The 22,464-nt window shown below is 42.7% G+C and overlaps 1 protein-coding gene across 1 annotated transcript; it reads right to left on the bottom strand.

Annotated features, from left to right (window-relative positions):
• Positions 1-2,772: 2,772 nt before the first annotated feature.
• Positions 2,773-7,916, bottom strand: LOC101484759 (uncharacterized). Its single transcript, XM_004570153.4, has 5 exons — positions 7,807-7,916; positions 7,329-7,615; positions 3,597-3,863; positions 3,363-3,515; positions 2,773-3,188 (listed from the first exon to the last, which is right to left on the bottom strand). The coding sequence occupies exons 2-5, from the start codon at positions 7,600-7,602 to the stop codon at positions 3,010-3,012; spliced, it is 873 nt and encodes a 290-aa protein (XP_004570210.1). The 5' UTR covers positions 7,603-7,615; positions 7,807-7,916; the 3' UTR covers positions 2,773-3,009.
• Positions 7,917-22,464: the final 14,548 nt, after the last annotated feature.

Raw genomic sequence — 22,464 nt, 5'->3', positions numbered from 1 at the left:
CTGGGAATACCGAACCGTTAATTAAGACACGTTATTTACAAACATTACTTAAAATAACAAGGTTCAGTAAAATGATCCTGTGTAGTCTGTCTACAATCCTCACTGCAACTTAAATGGTGCGTAATACCCATTTCCCGGTGTGTATGCTCACATGCATCAGAGGGAATTCCACCACACGTGCCTAGCCCTCACAAACATAGTGGAGCAACCCTCCACTAAAGCAAAATAAACCCATAAATCAATATATATTAAACATAAAACAACTCAGTAAATGAGATGCAAAAGAAACAAGAACCAACAAACACAATTAACCAGTACTCAGAACAATGTGCAAGTCCTGGAACTCAGTGAAGATTAAAGAGAACGACAACTGCAAGACAACAGTATCATCACTTGTATGTAAATGTACATTATTCACATGTGTCACTACTTTGCCAAGATCTGGAAGAAAACCTAAAGTATTACCCTCACGAGAGGAAATTGGTTTCTGGTGCAACAGCGTCACTCCACACAGTGTAGAATGATGCTGCCAGAGCTTTACATCTGCTCCAAAATTGACACCTTCAAGCTTGACTGAAATTTGCAGCTGCCCACCTGGACTAGTTATATGCTTTCTCAAGAAAAGTTTTATGGTCAGATGAGACAAAGATTGAGCTTTTCAGCCACAATGACAAGTGGTATGTTTAGAGTAGTAAAGGTGAAGCTTTCAAACCTAAAAACACTGTACCAACTGTCGAGCATAGCGATGGTAGCATCGTGCTGTGGGGCTGTTTTGCTGCCAGTTGTACATTGCACAAAGTGGATGGAATGATAAAGGGCTACTTCCAAATTCTTTAACTTCACATGTCTGTCTGCTTCCCAGGTGTTTTTGGTGACTAAAGCTTGAGCTTTACATCACTTCCACTTTTCCACTTTTGTGAGATCACCGGTCTAGTCCAATCATCTTTCTGCCGGCCTTCTTTAGGCCAATCAACCTTCACTCCGTGTACTTCAAATCTCACTGCACATCTGTCATTCTTCTTTGCAGACACCTATTTGCAACCCACCTCCTCCCTATCACCGCCTCTCACTCATCATTCAAGCCTCCATCTATTTCTACCACCAGCGTCTAGACTTCAGGGGTGTCCTGCTCTAGTCTCTTTCACAGATGGGGTTACGTTCTGCTATGCTGGGCCATTGGAGTTGCCAAATACCTGAAATTGAATTCTGTACATCTATTAATTATGCTCAATTCCTTCTAGACCTGCTAGAAGGCTGAAATCTGGGCGTTCCAACAAGTAAATGATGTTAAATACATGAAACGTGCATTTTGAATAGAGAACGCAGACTACCATTAAGCTTCTGAAAATCTTCCCAAAGCCCTGCTTAAAATTTGTGGACAAGGGTTAAAACCTGTGTTTTGCCAAGAAGCAAACCACTTTAACTGAACTCAATTCAATACCAATTCTGCCAGAGTGGTGAAATATTTGCCCAGAATTATGTCAGAAGATTGTTGATGGCTACCAGAAGCATCTGGCTGAGGTGCAACTTGCTTAGGGACATTTAACCAAATATTAGCGGATGTATATGCATGTTGTTAGCCCGTGCGGATTAGAGAAACTTGTACAAGTTACTAAAGATGTATACTGTACAATCATTCCACCCTGGAAAAAGAACAGTTTACTTAAAAGCCCCAAATTACCATGATATTCATCCTCATGGATAGTTTATGCAAACTTCTGAACTTTACATTCAAACCATCACATAATGCTATTGGCATCCCTATAATGTTAACCTAATGCAGGCTTTTTAAAAAATATCTTTTTATCCACAAATTCTTTAATTTTGATCATAGCTTCTAAAAAACGATTCAGGAAACACTGACAAACTTTAGGAACGATCACAGCCATATCAAGCTGGGATAACAAACGCAACATAATAAGTGTTAGAGTTGAATTGTTAAATGTTTGTCATTTTTATGTTTACCATTTGTACAGTGTTTTAACTCTGATGAAAGAAATTCCACTGTCCTTCCCCCCAGATTCTCGAGGTTCTGGTGGGGGCTGTAATGTTTTATTGCAGATATATCCTATCTGGAAGATCTGCTTCGTTTGATGTAAGCTTCCTGCGTTTACGACCCTTTGGTCAGCAGGAGGTCTGACACACACACACACACACACACACACACACACACACACACACACACACACACACACACACACACACACACACACACACTCTTACAGAAGTTCACACATACACATTTACATACAGTCCTTGTCTTTGTAACCAAAGGGGGTTGCAAGGGGAGGTGTTTAGTAAACTATTGTTTGAAGTTTGTCAATAAAAGGCAGCGAGAGGAGGCCACCATTGGGGTCATTGTCGTGCTGGACACAGATGAGAGGCCTCCCTTGCACAAGTAATCGATCGATCGACTGTCTTGTTTTCTTCATGATGAATACGTCTCTAGAATTAGCGGGGTTTGTGGAAACACAGACCCAACAATAAGTTATACAAAAAGAATCCACTTTTCATGCAAGTGTGACAGTTTTTTCCTTCTCAACTGTAGCGATTTGTAGCGCCCTAACTGCAGCGACTCCATCACTTTTAATGTGGCTTTGGAAGCAATCACAGGAGATTAACCTGCTGATAGAAGCTTCTTCACAAAAGCACATAACAGCTCTGAAATACATGCTGGAGCTGTGCCATTTATTGCTTTTTGCAAGCGATCAATAAATTCTGAAAGTCATCTTGAAGTTAACATGGAGATGTGTAAAGTTAGCAAATAAGGGCTGAGAGCAGGGTGGGGGCTTTTAATGATGTTGTCTTTAAAACAAAGATACAAACATGTACATCTCTTAAAATGTGATTTCTAATCAATGTTGCCACAGAAAAATGGACAGAAAGTCAGAGTTCACTTTGAGCTTTGATTTAAATCTGCTGATCTTAAACATTTGGATCAATACAAAGTGTTATTGATAGTATAAATAGATCTTCAAGCTTTAAGTCCATCCACATGTGGCAGTGCGGTCACAACAGAGGGAGTTCAGGAGCATCGAGGAGTTCTTGTCCCAATTCTGACTCTCTTATGGCAAACAATGTGACGCCTGAGCTGTATGCTGCAGGGATCCTGATGTGAGTCATCTTGGGCTGATTATTTTCTTCTTCTTCTTCTCCTTCCTCCTCCGTGGCCATCTGCCTCACCTGACCTGAGGAAAACAGGAAAAACAGTGTCAAATATCACATCGGGCACAAAATGTAAATGTAGAACACCATGATGACCATGTCGTGAGTAACAAATGCTGCACTGTCCAACCCGAGAAGAAACAATAGACGTTCGTCTTCTTCAATACCAATTCAGTGAAAAGGAGCTGCTGCTTTACCCTCGACATCCAGGGCCTTCCACCGTGGGTCGGACTGGCTCTCCGAGAGGCCCGACAGGGAGCAGTCGGGCGTCAGTCGCTGCAGCACGTCTTCTCGACGAATCAGCAACATGGATTCACTGCAGAGTCGCTGGTGCACCTCTCCCTCGCTTACTACAACGCACAATAACCAACACCAGCATGAGGAGCTGATTCCTCTTCCCTATAAGCAGCTATTTCCTTTCCCTTACTCACCTACATCTAAAGGATTGGTCATAAAGACAGCGTTGGATGTGACTCCGAATATGAGCTGGTGGTGCCAGGCGTCGGGCACCTCCTCACCCTCGGGTACAGCCAGCTGCATGTTCATGGTCGCCACGGGAACAGCGCCTTTTCGGATCCAGCGGGCGAGCCAGGGGACCAGTCTGACTCGCCTGCGAGGGTGGAGGTGGAAGAATCGGCCCGTCACCTGGCCTCCGCTGGCCTCCTGCGCTCCCTGGATGAGCTGGATGTGAGTCGCACCTGAAAGAGCGGGATGAAACGGGACGCCGACATTTATCGCATCTGAATCATAACAGTTGAACAAAAAGTACGTGTCACGTCCGCTCAGAAGCTGAAATGTCGGTGTAAAAACTGTGTAGCAGAGCCGAGAAAGTCAATTACAGCCTCTCCTGCGAGAGACATCAAACTCTTTGTCTAATTCAATAGGGTACTTTTGAATTCGCCTGGTTGGCAATGCAGCCAGCTGTCACACTTGTGGGAAGCAGCACTTATGGGTTCAAGACATTACAGAACGGGGCAGTTATAGTCCCTGTTAGCATCTGTGACACCCCAGATATTACTGTCTGTGGAGCTAAATTAAGATATGCACCTATACCACACTTTATGTATTAACATTTCATTACCTGAAATGTCATGGAACAGCTTGCCGAGAGAGTGAGAAATTTTGAGCTTGAGCCAACGGCTTACAGTGTAATACCTGCCAATTTAGGGGGAAGCTTTTAAATTGCACAAAAACACACATTTTTAGGGAATTGTAAATGCTAAAGAGACTGCATTTATGTGGCTTTTCTAGTCTTAATGGCCACTCAAAGTGCTTTAACACCAGAAGCCACGCTCGCCCGTTCAGGCAGAGGTTTATAGTCTAGATCAATTCTGTTTGAGCTGTGTAACCTTCTCGGTCCCCTGGGTTCTTGAAGCAAATGGCCAAAAGCAGCCCTTGGGATCATTTTATGCAGCCCGTGGAGCAGAAAAAGGAAAGAAAGCAGTACTGTATGCACAGGTATAGCCAAAAGACATTTTTTTAACATCTGCGGTAATTTTTATTTAGCAACATTGCTCTGTGTTGGTACCTCATCACCGCTTTCATTTGAATGTGAGATGGATATAGAACTGCAAGACCCCCTACTGCCAGCACCAACGCCATGCAGAATAGAGCAGGCATCACTAAAAACAGATATTAAATAGTATTAGTTAAAAAAAACAACATGAAAGGAAGAGCTGGGTTGCAAAAAGGCTTGCAGGGGCAGCTTAAATAGGCTGCTCACTTATTTGGCAAGGGGTCACCACAGCGAATGGATCCACAGATTTGACATCAGATGCCCATCCTGATGCAACCATCCCCGACTGGAACTCAGAATTCAGTAGCATGTGACCTCTTCAGGCTGGGTTTGTTTCTCCTTTTGGCAAATGTTTTCACCACTATACTGAGGGGCACTACAAGAGATTTTTCAATGGGATGTGAGATGTATAACGTAGGCCAACACTGAGCTCAGCCGATCTGCAATCAAGACAAATCACAGTTTAATTCCATCTCTCCAAGCTGTCACCTGACAGCTTTTGTTCAGATTTCTTAATTGTCTATGTCGCTTCTGCAAGAACTCAGAGGACCACGTGCATTGTTATTACATCAACTTGTCAGCAGTCAGGACTGAGATTTGTTTAGTAAGGCGTAGCAAAGGAAAAAAAAAATCCTCTTATCTTGGAAGAAGCAAGCACAATAAAGCACAATAAGAAAATAGACCCTCATGTTTTGCATCAACTACTCGTTGCTACATTCTTATTAAAGAGGAATCAAGACTCATTAGGGTTTACACAAAAACATATTCCAGTATGGAAAGAGGGATTCTGACCAGTTTAAGTGCGCACACATCAGACACATTCAGCTAACGGTAAAGACTTCCTGTAAGATGGCACTCAGACAGTTAGAGTGCTCCCCACATCTCCACCACCCTAAGCCTCAGTATGGGCTCCTAACAGGTTGTATGCCATGTCCCTTTTTCTACTCCATGATTGCACCCCATCCACCACAGCAACACCATCCACAGATGACACCACGGTGATGGGGTTCATGTCTGTGTGAGATGAATCGGCCTGCAGGGACGAGGTGGTGCAGATGACGGTGAGGTGCAGAGACAACAACTTGTTTCTTTTGTGTGTGGTGCAGCTGCACAGTGGCAAAAAGTCGTCTTTAGAGGAACTCAACAACACTCGCTGTCTCAGGAAATCCCAAAAACATTTTGTCTGACTCATCACACCCAGACAATGCAGTACAATAAAATCAAGGACAATGTTACTTCCCCACAACTATTTAAGCATAGTTTTCATTTATTTTGTATATATTATTTGTATCCTCTTTAGCACTAAGTGCTGAACTTAGTTTTGCTGAACTTGTAACTTAGTAATTTTAATCATTATTTAGGGGTCTGGAAGCCATGCTAACTTGTCGCCGGGAAGGTTTAGTCTGTTACACTGGCTGGAAAAGACGCTCACTTTCAAACTTTTTTTGCAGTGTTAGAGCATAGCAATATCTACGGCTGGATTAAGTGCATACAAATGCCTTTTTTTCTCCACACACTTTTGCACTTACAGGGTGCATAAAGTGTTCCAGAGGGCTGTCACTGGCCTGCAGCTTTCACTTGGAGAGCCCCGGCCCTTGAAGGTTAAACAGGAACTCCAAGAGAATCGATCTAAAGCCACTGTCGCCTGCTTGTGCTGAAATAATTCATTTACTTGTCATTTGGCTTTCTGTTTCATCAGCTTGTATATGCTTAATCAAGTTAATGACAGTCTGCTGAGCTTGGTTTCATTTTTATGGAAAGTTGAAGCATCTAAAATCTGTCCAAATCCTCACGGCAAAGGAGCATTTGCAGACCTTCAAATGTAAGCTTTTTACTTAAAAAAGCAGTTATGGTGTGCTTATAGAACATGTGTGTCTACTTTCCCTCTCCCTCCCCTTAGGGAATCCACAGTGAAACAGGACCTACACCCTATAACTGTTGCAGTAGTCAAAAATTCATGAGAATGAAAGTTACCTGGCAATAAAAATATATATTATGCACAGACAGAGAAGAATGGACTAATCCAATTGTTCTCTGTCTGGAAAAAAAAATAGTGGAAAGTTGGATATAAGAAAGACAAATACAATTTCAACAGTACGTCTCAGTTTTTCCACGTGATAAAGAAACAGTAATGGAGGAAATGAAAGAAACCTGTCAGCACCATGGTTTGGGTTTAAACTTTGAAAAAATGAATGTGTAAAATTACAGAAATAAATTTGATAGCTCATTGCCCAGACTCCTGTAGTTTCTGTTATTTCATGTGGACGCATTGCAAAAAAATAAAATAAAAGATTTCTATAGTCAACAGTGGAAAAACTGTTGTTTTTCTGTTATTTCACTGCATCTATTACTAAATTATTTTGGTGTAATCTGAATGGGCGTGGGGTCGGTCTTTATCACAAAGAAAAGCTTATAATACATTTCATATTTTCCAAAGCCATCCAATGGGTCAGACTGGAGTCTCTGCGGGTCGATTCTGGCCCCCAGGCCTTATGTATGACCCCCCCGATTTAGACTTAATACTTAAACGTAGCTCAATGATCAGGATATGATAGTGCACACGGCATTTTCTGCACATTTATGTGCACTTTTTGCGTAAAACAAGCACACCCCTCTCCCTCTCTTTAGCCATGTTTAGTGTTCTCACCAGCTTCACTGCGGGACAGCAGGTAGTCCGGCAACGGTGACTCGTTCCTCCGCAAACGGGTTTGGACGCAGCGGTCAGCTTCCTCCGGGGTCACGTCTACTCCGAGCGCCTTCAGCACGTCCACCACAGCCGTGGCCCCGCAGGCGGACGCTCCGATCTGCAGGGTCTGCATCTCCAGAGCCTCCTGGACGGACCACAGCATGGCTTCATCGGCCCCTGCCTCCTCATCATCCTCACGACCTCCCCGCACCTCCTCACACACAGCCGCCTCCATCTGAGAGCCTCACCTGGAATATAAGTAAAGGTACAAAGTCAAAGTAAAACACCTGCAGCCATTAACCATGTAGCCCATGAATACGGAGGGGAGAGCTTAACGAGATCCAACACATATGTGCACCGAAATTACTCCTCATAGTCCACTCGGGTGTTTGCCAGTCTAAACAACGGATTTATTTACGTTTATTTTACATGTCCTCACCATTTCTCACGCTGTCAGACACAAACCGACAGCTGCAGCTACAACAACAGTGTGCGCATGCCCGTACTGCGCGTGTTCTGCTCCTCACCGCTTTCTTTACCAGCAGGGGAGAGGAGGAATGAGGCGACTGGCGCCCCCACTGGCCGCTTTCAGCTATGACCCACGACCACTACAAGTGCATCTCTGCAGGCTGAAGGCATTTTTACACCGAAAACAATTCAGTTTGCATATCTGTCTACAAACCGTGTTTATAAAGTAGTACTGCTGCATTTTAATGTATTTGGAGATCTGCAACAGACTTGTATTAAATCATTTTGGCGTATCCAAACAATTGTTTTTTGTTTTTCAACTGTGCATGCTCTTTAGATTTTTTTTAAATTCATTTATTTATTGGTAAAGTCTAATCTGGTCTTATTGTACTTGAGTGTAACCAGATGTTTGTAGCTCGGAGTAAAGTCTCTGTATGTACATCCATTAAGGCATCGCTTATAGATTTTAATAATGATTCTCCTACCTTTCTGAAAGTGTATTTGACTTGGTTTGATGCTGTGAAGTTGTTCTGTTTAACCACTGAATAATAATTTTGTCATCATCCACTTTATTTGTCTTCTGTGCTCTTTCAGGCCTTTGTTTGTAGCTGGCCATCATTCTTTTAATAATGCACAAGATTATTGATCTAGCCACTCATAAAGTTGTTGCTGTCTCTCTGACAGGTTTTTCTTTGGTTTCTTTGGTTGATCTTTGGTTTCACTGAATGATGGCCTCCCTCACTTGCACCAACATCTCTTTGTACTTTACAGTGTAGAGTATGAAACAACAGGAGAGCAGGCCTCACCTGGCCATGAAACTACTTGTCAGTCAATTGTCCAATTATTTCTGGGGGTTTGTGCATAAAAATGGCAGTAATTCCTAAACACTCAGCAAAATACTTTTGTTAAACACTTGAATTAAAGCTGAAAGCCTGCACTTCAGTCACATCTTGATTGTTTGATTTGAAATCCACTGCGATGGCGTACAGATGCAAAACTACAAAAAATTGAAGCCTTTGTCTAACAAGTTATGGAGCTGACTGCATGACCACAAAGGGACAGTTTTCCATCAAGCCAAAAGATGTCACTGTGGCTACATGCAACTGCAGCATGCAGAAGCGCAGCATGTGTGGTAACAGCAGATATGTACGTGGTGTCACAATGTTTGATGCTTTGTGAAAGAGCCTGAGGCGTGCAGCACGTCGCCGATGGCCGCGTCTTCTTTTTGCCGTGCACCGTTATCACAGGAGGAAGGGGGGGCATCGGGGTGAAGTGTACAGAGAGCAGACAATCTGAGGCATTAAAGGAAATAGTGTAACAAGGCCACTGTAATCAAGATGGTCTTTTTCTCTTTTAATGTGCTAAATAATTTTTCTCGTTGAGCTAAATTTTGAGCCAACCTGGTTGCACGCCGCACAAATGAAAAGCATAACAGAACAGTTCAGGATAGTCAGCTCAGAATCATCCAAACAGGAAGTCCCACGGGACGTCACTGTTCTCCCAATTATTTCTGACTTAAATTCTACAAACAGCCAACGCTGGCTCTGCCTCAAAAACACATGAGAAGCACATGGAAATAAAGTAAGCCAGCTCTCTGCTCAATGCCATCTGGTGGCTGGAAAAGAGAATCAGAGTTTGCAACCGAAAGTGACCTGCGCTGGAAAAAAAGAAAAAACCCCAGACTTTAAGATTTGTATTTGATTAAGAAAGCCTAATTTTTATTCCCCTTGCACACCTTGCTTTGATCTCTCCTACAGTAACTTTATCTGTACTGATCCAGGATCACCCATCAGCATGTGTAATCACGAACACCAAAATCCTTGTTGGTATTCGCCTCACCCTTACTTTCGCCAGGTTTTCTCTCAGTTGCAGCAACTGGCTGCTGGAAACACTACAAGCAAAGTGTGATTAAAACTGACGGGCTCGACGAACGTGACCCGGCTGCCAATAAGCCAGCCAGGAGATGAGGTAGATGGGATGGGATGAAAGACAGAAGCAACCTTGGCGTCACCATTTTTTTTCACTTGCAGATGTAGCAGAAGCTTAAAGGGAGTTTCCTTCTAAGCCGTCTAAGCTTTAGCTCTTCGTTATCAAGCTTGCCAACAGATATGCAGATCAATATTTTCCTGAAGTGGGCTATGAATAATATGAATACTGTGGGGGTAAAATGTGGGATGTGCTAGTCATTTTAGCAGATAATTCGGAAGCTGCGGCGACTGTACAGAATCAATAGCTTTTTCCTGTGAAAGCATTAAACAGTGTGGATATGCAGCAGCTGTAATATGATAATGCTGTGCTACCAGCAGACTGTAATGTTGTGCAGCCGTGAATCCAAACGGGTGACCAAGTGCCATCACAGGCACATTCAGCCGAACTCCAGTATTGGGACTAATGCGGCTGTTTACACTAGTTCTCAAGTGGCTCACGCACTCTTTATCTGAATCCTGCTTTACTTGTTACATAACCGCTCCCAATGCAGAGACCATCAAAAGTAGATCCTTCATGCACTTTCAGTTGAAACCATTAAAGAGATTAAATGAGAAGGATTTAGAAACCGTGCTTCACGGGCCCAGTCTTTCATTGAAACACCAAAGCGGTTTGATTTAGCAAACAGCTGGATGGAAACGCTTTCTTTTAGAGGTCTGCCGTTTCCCTGAACTTTCCTGTCCTCTGGATGACCTTTTGGGTGCTCCACCATCCACTCACTTATTTTTGATTTTTTTATTTTATTTTCCAGATTTCTGAAGTATGAAATACATTTGTGAATATAAACAGCACCAAAGCCTATACCTACTGACACGTCATTCATATTTAATGATGCATTTCTGTTGTTGTTGACTTTGCCTTTCATGAGTAAACTGCAAATCACTGAGGCTGGAGGATGAATAGGTAGTTTTTTCCTCTGTGAATACAGACCATTAATAAAGAGACACATACAAGCTGAAGATGCAGCTGTGTGCCCGTCTCATAAATAAATAGTAAATAAAATAAACGAATGCACTGATCACAAATTAACAGTGACTGCTGTGAGGCAGGCTAATGCAGATTCATGCATCTACTGAAATAGAGGTGCAGGTTAAAAAAGTAAAAATGCCACATCTTTGGCTTCACATTTGTTAAGAGTGAACCATTACAAATGATGGTGGGAAAATAAGAAATCAGGACGGAACCTTGTTAATTGCTTGTTATAATGCAAAAGTTTTCCCCAAAATGTCAGACCACAGTGCCCAACAACAAATGCTTTAAGGCAAGGACACACACAGCTCAATTTAATCTTAAAACTCACTTTTCTGTCCAAACAAAGAAGTTTAAGGGCACTTTTAGCTGAGACATCTTAATATAAAAGAAGATGTCATTTTAAAGGCAGTTCTTAGTTATTCTGTAGGATCACGAATCGCTGCTTTAATTAATAGAAAAGAAACGTATCAGTATGACTTAAATTATAAGAAATAAGATTGTAAAATTACAGAAAACGACAAAGAGAAAGCTTGTCTAAATTCAATTCAATTCAACTTTATTTATATGGCATTGTTGATGATTTCCTAACTATATGAAGAAACACACAGCCTTCATTTTCACTGCTGAGCAGATAATTGTGGTCAGACAATTACATCCACTCATCAAGAGCATGAATGTAACAGTAATTCGGGCCTTTTAATAATTTCTTTGAATTCTTTTTGCAGGGTTGAATGATTGTACAACATATGTCTTTAATGACTTAATGACTGGATTAGATTTGATTCTACTGTATTTTATTTGCTGTCATTTTAAAAGTATATTACTCAAACAATGAAAGGAAGTTTGGCATCCAGTTCAAAGTGCAAACAATATATACATGCGTTGCTATCAGTGATCAGAGTTTAGCAGGCTGACAGCAGTGTGGAAGAAAGTGCTCTTCAGTCTGCTGGTTTGGGAGCAGAGGATCCTGCACTCCTTCCAGAGCGACGCAGAGTGAACAGTTTGTGGTTTGGATGTGAGGAGTCTTTATGATGTTGTGAGCAGTCTTCAGACTGTGATTCCAGACTATGTTAGCAAAGGAGGGGAGCTGAGTCCCAATGATGTTTTGGGCAGTTTTCTCAACTCACTGTAGAGCTGCTGTTAAACCACAGTACAATGCAGCTAATCAGGATGCTCTCAGAGGTGCATCTGTAAAAGTTCAGGAGACATTTGAGGGTTTTCTTTATCAGGCTAATTGTATTGGTGTGCCAAGTGAGGTCATCGCCGATGTGGACTCCCAGAAGCTCAAAGAGACACACTGCCACCTCACTCCCTTAGATGTTAAGTGGAGCGTGTGATGTGTCACTGTATCATCATAAGTCCACAATAAGCTCCTTGTTCTTCATGGTGTTAAGGGTAAGATTGTTAACTCCACACCAGTGAGCCAGATGTTCCACCTCCTTCCTGTAAGCCTCCTTGTTGTTCACACTGATCAACCCCACCGTTGCAATGTCATTTGCAAACTTCACAGTGGTGTTTTATACACACACAGGAATGCAGTGATAGATTAGCAGTGAGTAGACGAGTGGATTGAGTATGCAGCCTTGTGGGACACTGTGGTTAGCGTCAGAGTAGAGACGATGCGGCTGTCTACTCTAACAGGCTGGAGTGTGTTGGGTGTAGTCCAGTTGCAGAGTGCTGATGCCCAGCTGTCTGAGTTTGGATGGTACAACTGTGTTGAATTCTACAGTTCATCCTGTTAAAACTAAAGCTGAATTTAAAACCCTTCTCCTCACATACAAAGTCTTAATTAATCAGACTGCATCACAGCTTGAAGATTTCATATTAGGGCTGCTCGATTATGGCAAAAATGATAATCACGATTATTTTCACTGAAATTGAGATCTCGATTATTTGACGATATTTATTTAACCCTTTAAGACCTACCATAGAACCAAGTCCGCCAGAGCTTATATTATTTTTTTACATGTTGTAGTGCCATTTGTGGGAGCATTTCAAGTTGCTATACAACTTTTATAGCCCATATTTTAATAATATGTATGCACTAAGTCCATAGTAATTACATTAATTGCAAAAAAGTGCAATAAACTACAAAAAATTGAAAATCGTTTTTGGTTTTTTTTTACATATATTTCTACTTGGAGAAATTTAAGAGGTTTATCCCGCAAAACTGTGAATACAAAAAAGTTGCAAAAAATAGTTTACAACAACAGGAAATTTATTTTGAGTGTCTTCATAGTTTTATTTTGGAGATACACCAATTTTTATATACTGCAGGAAAAACCAAAAAAACAATCCTATGATGCAAATTTGCAAAGAAAACCGCAGGTGCATCAAAATAAACTATTTCCAGCAGTGCAATTTGAGTTCCAAGCATCCCAGAAACTATTCAGAAAAGTCAAACATGACCAGTATAGGCTTTTAAGGCTACAAGTAAAAAAACTACAATTTCCGCGAAAATGACGTCACTTCCGGTTTCGGCCAGGAAATGGCGGACATGCGATAGTTCGCACTGACCTCTGTTTCACTGTGGGAAGTGTTATGAACAGCTGATCGGACCGGCAAAGCTGTTTCTGGAATATTATGTTTTTGTTCCTGCAAGCGCTTTTTATGCAATTTTTGCAAAGCTTTGTGTGGAAGGAAACTGTGACCGAGGACAAGCTGATGGCATGAGATGTGAGTACAACTCCTCTGGTTTATTGCGTTAGCTTACAGGGCTCGTGTTCTACAGGGATTTAAAAATAGTTACACAAAACGGAGCGTGCTGCTCTGACCGGATTTAAAGGGTTAACAATGACTTTAAAAAATAATATAAAATAGTGTGCAACACCACTGAAGTTTTTTTTTACCTCTCTTTTCAACCAACGGCAGTCACTCTCCTCTCCAAATAACTTCTGCTTAGCTTTCCGAGCTTCCCTCGGGTCCTCTTAATCAGCGGTCTCCAACCTTTTTTGCGCCACGGACCGGTTTATGCCCTCCAATATTTTCAAGGACCCTATTTCATATCATCGTAATAGACCACTTTGCTCTCTAATCGCAGGCTTGTGTGGTTCCTCGAGTTTTTAAAAGTAGAATGGGAGGCAGAGGGTTTGGCTTTCAGGCCTCTTTTCTGTGGAAACCTCTCCCAGTTTGGATTCAGAAGAAAGACACCCTCTCTACCTTTAGGATTAGATACAAAACTTTCCGTGGATCAGGTGACCCTGAACCCTCCCTTAGGGTGTGGGGAACTTTTCATGATGCACTGAACACTTCGTCCTAGTCTTGCCACTACTGCATATCATTGAATTTTACCTTCTCTCTCTATGTAGTAGTCCATTTTTCCCACATTCACCAAGTCCTTGCATATTAGAAATATATCCTTTTCTCCAATATTGTCGGGCATAAAGCACCTTGAGTCAATTGTTGTTGTTAATTGTTGCTATGTAAACAAAATAAAACTGAATTAAATGGAACATAGAATTGGGTTGGGGTACTTGACTAGCGTGCTTAGATGTCACAGGGTCTATAACTCTCCTCCTGGTGGCTGACACTGTAAAAGTCACTGCTGAGAATCAGTTGCTACCATTTCAATGTTGCATCTCTTTCTGATTCTCAAGACAGTTGTTGGTATGTAAACAGCTACATACATTTTCTAGTAGCTGTCTATTAAAGTGAACAGCTGGAGAGCACTTGAAATTGTTTTCTCCTCTATTACACAGTGACCACATTTGATTTTGCTGATTCAAATCCACAAAGAGCCAATGTCGGCGACAGCTCAGTGTGAGCCTCCAGGTTATGACTGCAAACGAGGTGCAGAGCTCAGAGATGCTTTGTGCTACACCAGAAATAAAGAAACATTCAGTTCTGTAATCTTTGCCTCTTTTGTGAACACTAAATGTGCAGGAAAAATGGAAGAAACTGCAAAACTGTCAGCTGTTTACAGACCTGTGGTCGTCCCCTTGGAATAATACGTTAAACAGAGTCTATTTAAACACTATCTCTATGACCCCTTGGTACAGAGCAGCTCTGCAGGGATCTACAGGATTAACCAGCGCCTCTGAGGTAAGCTGAATCATAATAAACAGCAGCAACGCTTTGAAAATACCCATAACGGCACATTAGCATTGAAATGAGGTGGCACTTTTGTCAGTAGGTAGTTCTGGGTCACGGAGACAAACGCTGAATACTGCCGCGGGGACGACGGCACACACTCAGCTGTCCTCTCCACAGCCCAGTATGCCTACATCGCTAATGTCAATAGTGTTAACATGGCGGCTCGTTTGCAGAGGAGCACGGGATGAATTTGCTCAAAGCGCTGGAAGCCATCCATTTTTTGGAGAGAATTCACATCAACCCTGCTTCGTACTATGGGCTACATCCATGGCACTTCTACTCATAGGCTGTAAAATTTTAAGGGTTCGCACAAAGCCATGAGGTCTATGAGATTTGCTCCTTATATTCTTCACTTCAACTGGCTGTAAAACATCTCCCGCTGTTAACTTACCTTTATATAGGCCATTATGGCAGGCGAGTGCCTGCCCTCTCCGGCATGTCCCCCTCGTCTCCTGCAGTAAAAGTTCTCCGGATTTCAATAAGGCAAGTGCATAAATAATGAGACAGGGCATTTAGTCTCCACAAAGACAGCATTCCTTGTCTTTTGTCAAACGCATAATGTGGATTTTGCACTCCAGGAAACACTTAAGTGGCAGCTCTACGGGATTGTATTCAGAGTCCAAGTCACATAAGAGCAAAATCAGTCTACCACTAATTAAAACGATAGAGGGAAACAGAGCTGAATCGGAGACACACACGGTCCTATAACTGCCAAGCTCAGCTGTCACAAACCTGTGATTTTTTTTTTAATGGTTTATTCAAAAGCCTGTGCTCTGGAGTGGATACTGTATAGCACAGGTTGTTCTTTCAGTGGCAAATAAAAGGTTTCCTTTTTTTTATTACTGTTCTTTTATTTAGGAGCCTATTACAGCGTGTTCAGCCACTCGGAGCAACTGCAGTCGCCATGCTGCGTGTCAGCCCCTCCTTAGTGAAATTTAATCGCTCAGGCTAAGTCATACTTTCACATATTTAGAACAGTTAAATTACATACACCCATGCACAATTAACTCAACCGGTTGTAGAGAATACTCTCGATACTTCCTGAATGATGTCGACACAGTTTAGCAATTAAACAGCAATGTAAAGCGTTTCCCGAGGAAACGGAAGGCACTTCCTGTTGTCCGTCCAAACAGCCGATGTGAAGTTTGCATGAACAGCAACGGCAACAGCTTGACAAGAGAGCGGCAACAGCTGCACGGCTCGTTCATGAATACAAATCAAACCGTGTGCCACTTTCAATTAGGCCTTCGAGGGGTACTTGTGGGAAACAATTCACAAAGGAGAAGATGTGACATGTTTCATCACTGCGTCATGTTTCACATGCGGTACATGCAGGAAAACAACGTGGAGTCATTATTTATGACTGTCTGATGCGCCTAAAAGTTGTTGTTTGGGCATTTGTGCATAGTGTTGCAAAAAAAAAGAGAGAAAAAAGAAAGAAAGGGCTTTACAGCCCATTATCACATCTAACCAGGATCAGATTCAGCTTAGCCTGACGACCAGAGGAACGCACGCCTAAGCTTGATGTGCAAAAGCTGTACATCATCACCTTACTGCAAAAACAAACTGTCCTTGGCAGATAATGTTCCATAAAGTTTCTCGAGCCGGCTGATTTTCCTCTCTGCGAGACATTTGTCAGGTTTCCCTGACACCGGGACAATTTCTGCTCCTCGCTCGTACATCACGGCGCAAAAGGCTGATGAGTTCTTTTCTGAAGATGTCAGCCTAAAATAGCCGTGCTGACATTCCTAATCACACACACGACATTCACGAGGCGAGAGGAAAACTTTCCATCTGCTCCCCCCCCCAACTCTTAACGGACCGATCTCTCACACGCCGATGTGACTGAAAGGTGCTCTTTAGGTTCAGACACCTGCATCAAGGCAGCCTGCCATTAGTGTATGATGTGCACTGTGGTAGCTGTCACTATAGCTGAGTGTCTCCACAACAGAATGCCATTTTCTCTTGCTTTGTTTCTCCAGACCCCCCGCTACTCGGCCCACCGTTTAGCTATCAACCTCTGACATTTGTCAGCTTCCCTCCAAAACACCCTTTTCACTACAGAGGAAGAAGTATTAAATGTTCAGGGTGGCTTCAGACAGGTTTACAGGAGGATGAAACACTTTGTGTCGTGCTTTTTTTCCTGCATTAGCTGGGAGAATCTTGTCAGTTCTGTGTGACGAATGTAGTAGTTTCAAAAGTTGAAACACCCCCCCCCCCCCCCCCCCCCCACACACACACACACTAAGCAACTACTCAGTCCTCCATGAACTTTATCTGAAAGTACTGGAATACAAAACAAGGACAGGAATATTGATGTGAGGGAAATGAAAGGCTGCATACTGAGCTGGTTAGCTTACTGACCGATCTAGCCCATAGTATGTTTTTCCTTTCATTGACCCAAACTGTATATTGACACAATGGGAATGCTGTAGGATGGCGCTTCTATGGTGCTGCCACGGAACAAGGCCATAGAAAGTCCTTACTCCATCAGTAGGACCGATATCAGCTTCTTTTGGGCAAAAGGATGAGGAGAGCCACAGGAGAGCTAAAAAATTATCTCCAGCAGGACACTGGTCTGAATGTCTCTGACCAAGCAACCAGAAACAAACTTCATGAGGGTGGCCAGAGGGCCCGATGTCCTCTAGTGGGCCCACTGCTCACTGGCTGGCACCGTGGAGCCCAATTGGCATTTGCCATAGAATAACAGAATAAGCAGGTCTGCCACTGGTGTCCTGTGAGAAGCTGTGGAAAATGTTATTCTGCCTGTATCATTCAGCATGACTGGTTTCATGGTGGGTCAGTGATGATTTTTCACTTAGATTTTTGCGGTATCTTTACATTCAGTCCTGTGTAGGTGATCCATTTGTTCCTTACACATTATACAGCCCATATGAGTATAGCTCTCCAGCATGACTTTTTCCCCCATTGAGATCTGATATGTGTTCTAAATTCCTTTATTTTTTGCAGGAGTGTGTCATTTAAAACCTTTCCCCCCTGATTAGCATCACTGAGAAATATAGATGCTTCAATATAACTTAACCAGCAATAAAATAGTTGTAAAGTATTAATATACATTCGTAAAATAGAGTACCCGTTTGTACTTTGTAACCAAATTTGCACATAGACTCAGCCTTCATTACTCAGACCCTTAAACACCACCAGGGCTGGGGCTGAAAGAATAGAAACACTATCAGATTCTCCCGTGTCTTAATCATAGAGTTGTGATATTCATAAGTCCATTAACTTACAGTCTGCATTTTTTGTTTGTTTTTGTTTTGCTGTCTTTCCTTCCTGGCTCCAAATAGCTCAGACTTTATTAATATTTAATCTTACTGACCAACGCATGTACAGTGCTCACACGTTCATGCAGTACACTGCCTTTTCTTCTCAGACACACTCACACCACTGCTTCGTCTGCAGCATCTGTGTTACATTCAGTCTATAATGTGGTTAACCTCTTCATTTTTTCCCCATTTTTCTTCTTTTGTGAAATCATCTGCTCTGCTGACAGTACACTTATTCATAACTGTGATCGGTCCGATGCTGCCAGCACCACCCCAATCACCCCTTGCAAACGTGCAGGGGAAACCCCGGGTTAGCTTAGTGTGCTAATAATCAGCTTTGTGTGACCACTTATCCTGATTGCCAGTGTTAAGCCAGATAACAGAAGGATACACTGCGTATTTTAATACATTTCATAATACAGGGCCCAGGACTAGCTTCCCTGCTATCAGACTTCTAGATTAGGTAGCAGGTGTGGTTTTAGCTCAGCTGCAGGAAGTCAGGTGGGCCAGAGTAGTTCAGAGAGCCGTGCCAGGTGGATTAATTGGTGCACCAACTGTGTGTTTTCTAATCAACTTGGTGCGCTGGGGCCTGAGAAAACACACACACACACACACACACACACACACACACACACACACACACACACACACACACACACACCTAAAGAAACGTCGCAATTAATGCCGCCTCATCTACTGTATGCTCAGTTGAAAACACTTGAGTTGTTATCCAAGTTGAGTGCACTCTGGTAACACTGGTCAAGCACCACTGGAGCACACAGTTTTGTGTTTGTTTGCTTGCTGTCCGGCTCAGTCTCCACCACAGGGGTAATGGGGTCTTCTGCTACACAGATGTTTTGGGTTTGGTCCACCTTTTTTTAGATGAATTACAAGCTAAGTTGTCACACAATGCTCTCTTCTGTTATCCCTACTGTGCTCCACGCCTACTTACACAAAGATGGAGGCAGCAGTGGGGAGAAAAGACAAAGGAACTAACGTGACCATAAATGACAGCAAAATGCAGTAGAGCAGCAGTGTCAAACATAAAGCCCAGGGGCCAGAATTGGGCTGCCAAAGGCTCCAATCTGTGCAAATGTGAAGCAGAGCATACATTTTGTGCTTGCAAGTGTATTTTTACAGGTTTTGCAGCTTCTTCTACTGATAAAGCGCTATACAAATACAGGCCATTTTTACCATAAAGAGCTCCCCCCCACATGTCACCAAAGTAAAAAAGTAATGCAACAATTAATAAATAAACAAACAATTAAATGACAGAAAAATACATTTTTTTCACTATCTGCTTTAAAATGTATGCTTCTTAAAGTGGTTTCACAGCCCAAAGACAGATTTCATTTAGTACAGCAGCATTTGTTATCATATATTAAAAAAAGAGATGTATTGAATAAATTCCACTTCTTTTTTTATATTAAATTATTTTAGGCATTAACTCTTTCTCCGTATGTATCTGGAAGTACGACAGGATCTTAGCTCGGTCCACACCCTCTATTGCCTCCCCGTGTATGAGGAGAGGAGCGTGTTCTGTCTTTCTGGACCTCCAGCATGACCAAAGAGGTCATTGTGGATTGCAGGTGTTCAGGACGAGCTTGTTGTCTAAGCACCACTTTGTCAAGTGTTGGTACATCCTCTCTCATCATTATCCGATACGAGAGACACCACTGTGGTATCATCCGCAAACTTCATGACTGTGTCAGAGTGAATATGGCCAGGCTGAGCACACAGCCCTTTATCTAATGTTCCATAGAAAACCGCACGCTCCTATACAACATTAAACAACTGTTTTTTACAGCGTGGCTTAAACAAACTTTAAGCTTGGTTGAAAGCAGTCAATATGAATTTCCATGTCACTAGTAGCCATTTTGAACAGCAATGACAAACAATATTGACTTGCTGATGTGCTCCTCTGTTCGGTCTCCACAATGCAGAAAGAATATGTGTTGTTAAGGGCTCGTAAACTGTAAACAACCAGTTATATAATCAATAAATGAATATAAAACAACTGGAGATTGCTGGAGCTCCAAAGGCATGTAAATGACAGATATATTAAAGGGAATATTAAAATGCCATACAGAAGACTTCTGCATTGCAAATCCTCTCTTGTTGCCACTCACCTCTTTTTTTGGTAAACACGTCGAGTCGTCCTCATGTCCTCATTTTTCTCATCATGTCCTCGCCTCTGACTTCCTCGAGGAGGGCTCATTGTTCTGAAGTGATTGGACCTTAAAGGAGCAGACTCTGTATATGAGTTTATTTGTGTTTGACACAGAAAGCAGGGTGGATGAGGGAGGAGGAGCATTTGTGAGGGCCCCATCTACCGATCTAGATTCAATTTCTATGCAAATTTGACGACTCGTTGTGGAAGAAGCTGCCTTTGTCTTGCGTGGGCAGGCGAGGCCGGCTTAAGGTGTTGCAACGCTCAGGAGCCGTGTGTGCACGGGCAGCGAGTGTGCTCATATTTTCCCCAACTGACAAACTTGGCGTGTGATGCATTTCGGTGCAGCAGCTAGCAACTGGAAGGCAATACTTTACGCGGTGGTGACAAACAGCTGCAGGGGGAGAATCACACCTAACTGGTGGAAGAGGCCAGCAAACTAATTGTGAGTCTGTGGGGAAATGTTCCTCTCAGCCAATGGGGCAGAAACCTGAGCGCTCATATTTCTTGGCCACTATATCACCCCCCGCCCCCAAGCATCATTCACGTAACAAATATCACCATCTGCCTGTTGCGGTGTTTCTCAAAAAAGCAGCCTTCCATCAAATGCTACAGGGGGACAGTGTGCACACTGCAGTTAGTGGTTGTTTGCCATGATGGTTAGCTGTTGTTGTTGTCCATAAAAAATAGTATAGAGCAGCTGAATGAGCACAAATGAACAGGCGCCGTGTTTCCAGGCTGTACCAACCTTGAAAGTGGAAGAGAAAGCTGCTCCAAGATTTTGAAAAGAAAATATAAATAGACAGCAAAGAGATTTTCCCGCCTCGCATTTTCATTCATCTCCATCCCACACACACACGCCCACTTATGCACGCTTACAGAAGGGAACTTTGTGTGAGTAGAGAGAAGTGCAGTGACCCCCATTTCACTTACGTGTTCCTGGATTCGGACGTAGGGTGGGTGGGAGGAGAGCGTATGCAATATTGCCTTCAGCTCCAGTAATCCGCTGCTCTGCATTTGTTATGTGTGATTCTGGTGTGAGCAGAAACTACCTGTGTATTCTGTGGGCAAGGCTGCATCACACCTTCAATAAAATCTTCCTTATCGCTATGCAAACATGCACTGAAGAAAAGTTTTGTAGTCTTGCCATCACGGGCAAGCGAGCAGGGCCAACTCCTCGAGTTAATTATGTGCTCAGATGGTCTCGCTGACACATGGTACTGTAGATCAGTGGTACTCAAAGTCCCGCTTGGGGGCCACTTGCAGCCTATAAAAGACTTCTAAGAGGTCCTTGAACATTTTCCAGGATGAAACAAGCCCATCTTGGGCTGCTGAACCACCTCCTACGTCCATGAAGACGGCAGGATCTATAATTAATGTCTGATAACTTCATCTGCAGTTCCAGTGATTTCATTACCCTTCTGGAAGCAGTTCTCCCTAAAGAGGGTCAGTCTTCAAGTAATAATCCGTTGCGTCATTATTTTAACAAATTTCTGTTTTTCTACACTTCACTGCTGATTGCACGATGAAGCTAATTCAATTAGCTCTTCTAAGTGCTCTCAAGTCATTACTTGGAAAGATTTCCTGGGAAAGTGATGAGCTGAATGTTTACAGAAAGAAATGGCAGCAATTTAAAAATGAGAAGAATGGGTAAGTGATCGGGCAGGGTTTTCTGTGGGCTTCCCCATAGAAAACTCATACAGGGGCCCCAAAGGGCACAACTGCCTGTGTGGGTGCACCCACTTGGAGTCCCTGTGGGAGAAATGTTTGGCCTGCTGACACCCCCCCCCCCCCCCCCCCCCCCCCCCCCCCACAGTCTAATGGCATTCTTCCTGGCACAATATGTACAATAAGGAAACACCTTGTTATACATAATATTATATATGAACATGTTTTAATAGACCGTCAGAAGTATGAAGCAGGCGATTGATTCCATCCCAGAGTAAAATCAAAGTCTTACTGGATCTTGTAATACGTCAAAAGAACTACAGAGGTCAAATTTATCAGATGATATTCAAGTTACTGCAACAGAATAACTTGATTTTTTTTAGCTAATTGTTTCAAAGTGCCATGTATACATTTGCCTAGCAATTTAAAGGCCCTGGTTTAAGCTTGGGGCTTC

The sequence above is a fragment of the Maylandia zebra genome, linkage group LG23 (assembly GCF_041146795.1).
Source record: "Maylandia zebra isolate NMK-2024a linkage group LG23, Mzebra_GT3a, whole genome shotgun sequence".
NCBI classification, from domain to species: Eukaryota; Metazoa; Chordata; class Actinopteri; order Cichliformes; family Cichlidae; genus Maylandia; species Maylandia zebra.
Note: the sequence above shows the minus strand (reverse complement) of the source record. Positions and strands in the feature narration are given on the sequence as shown.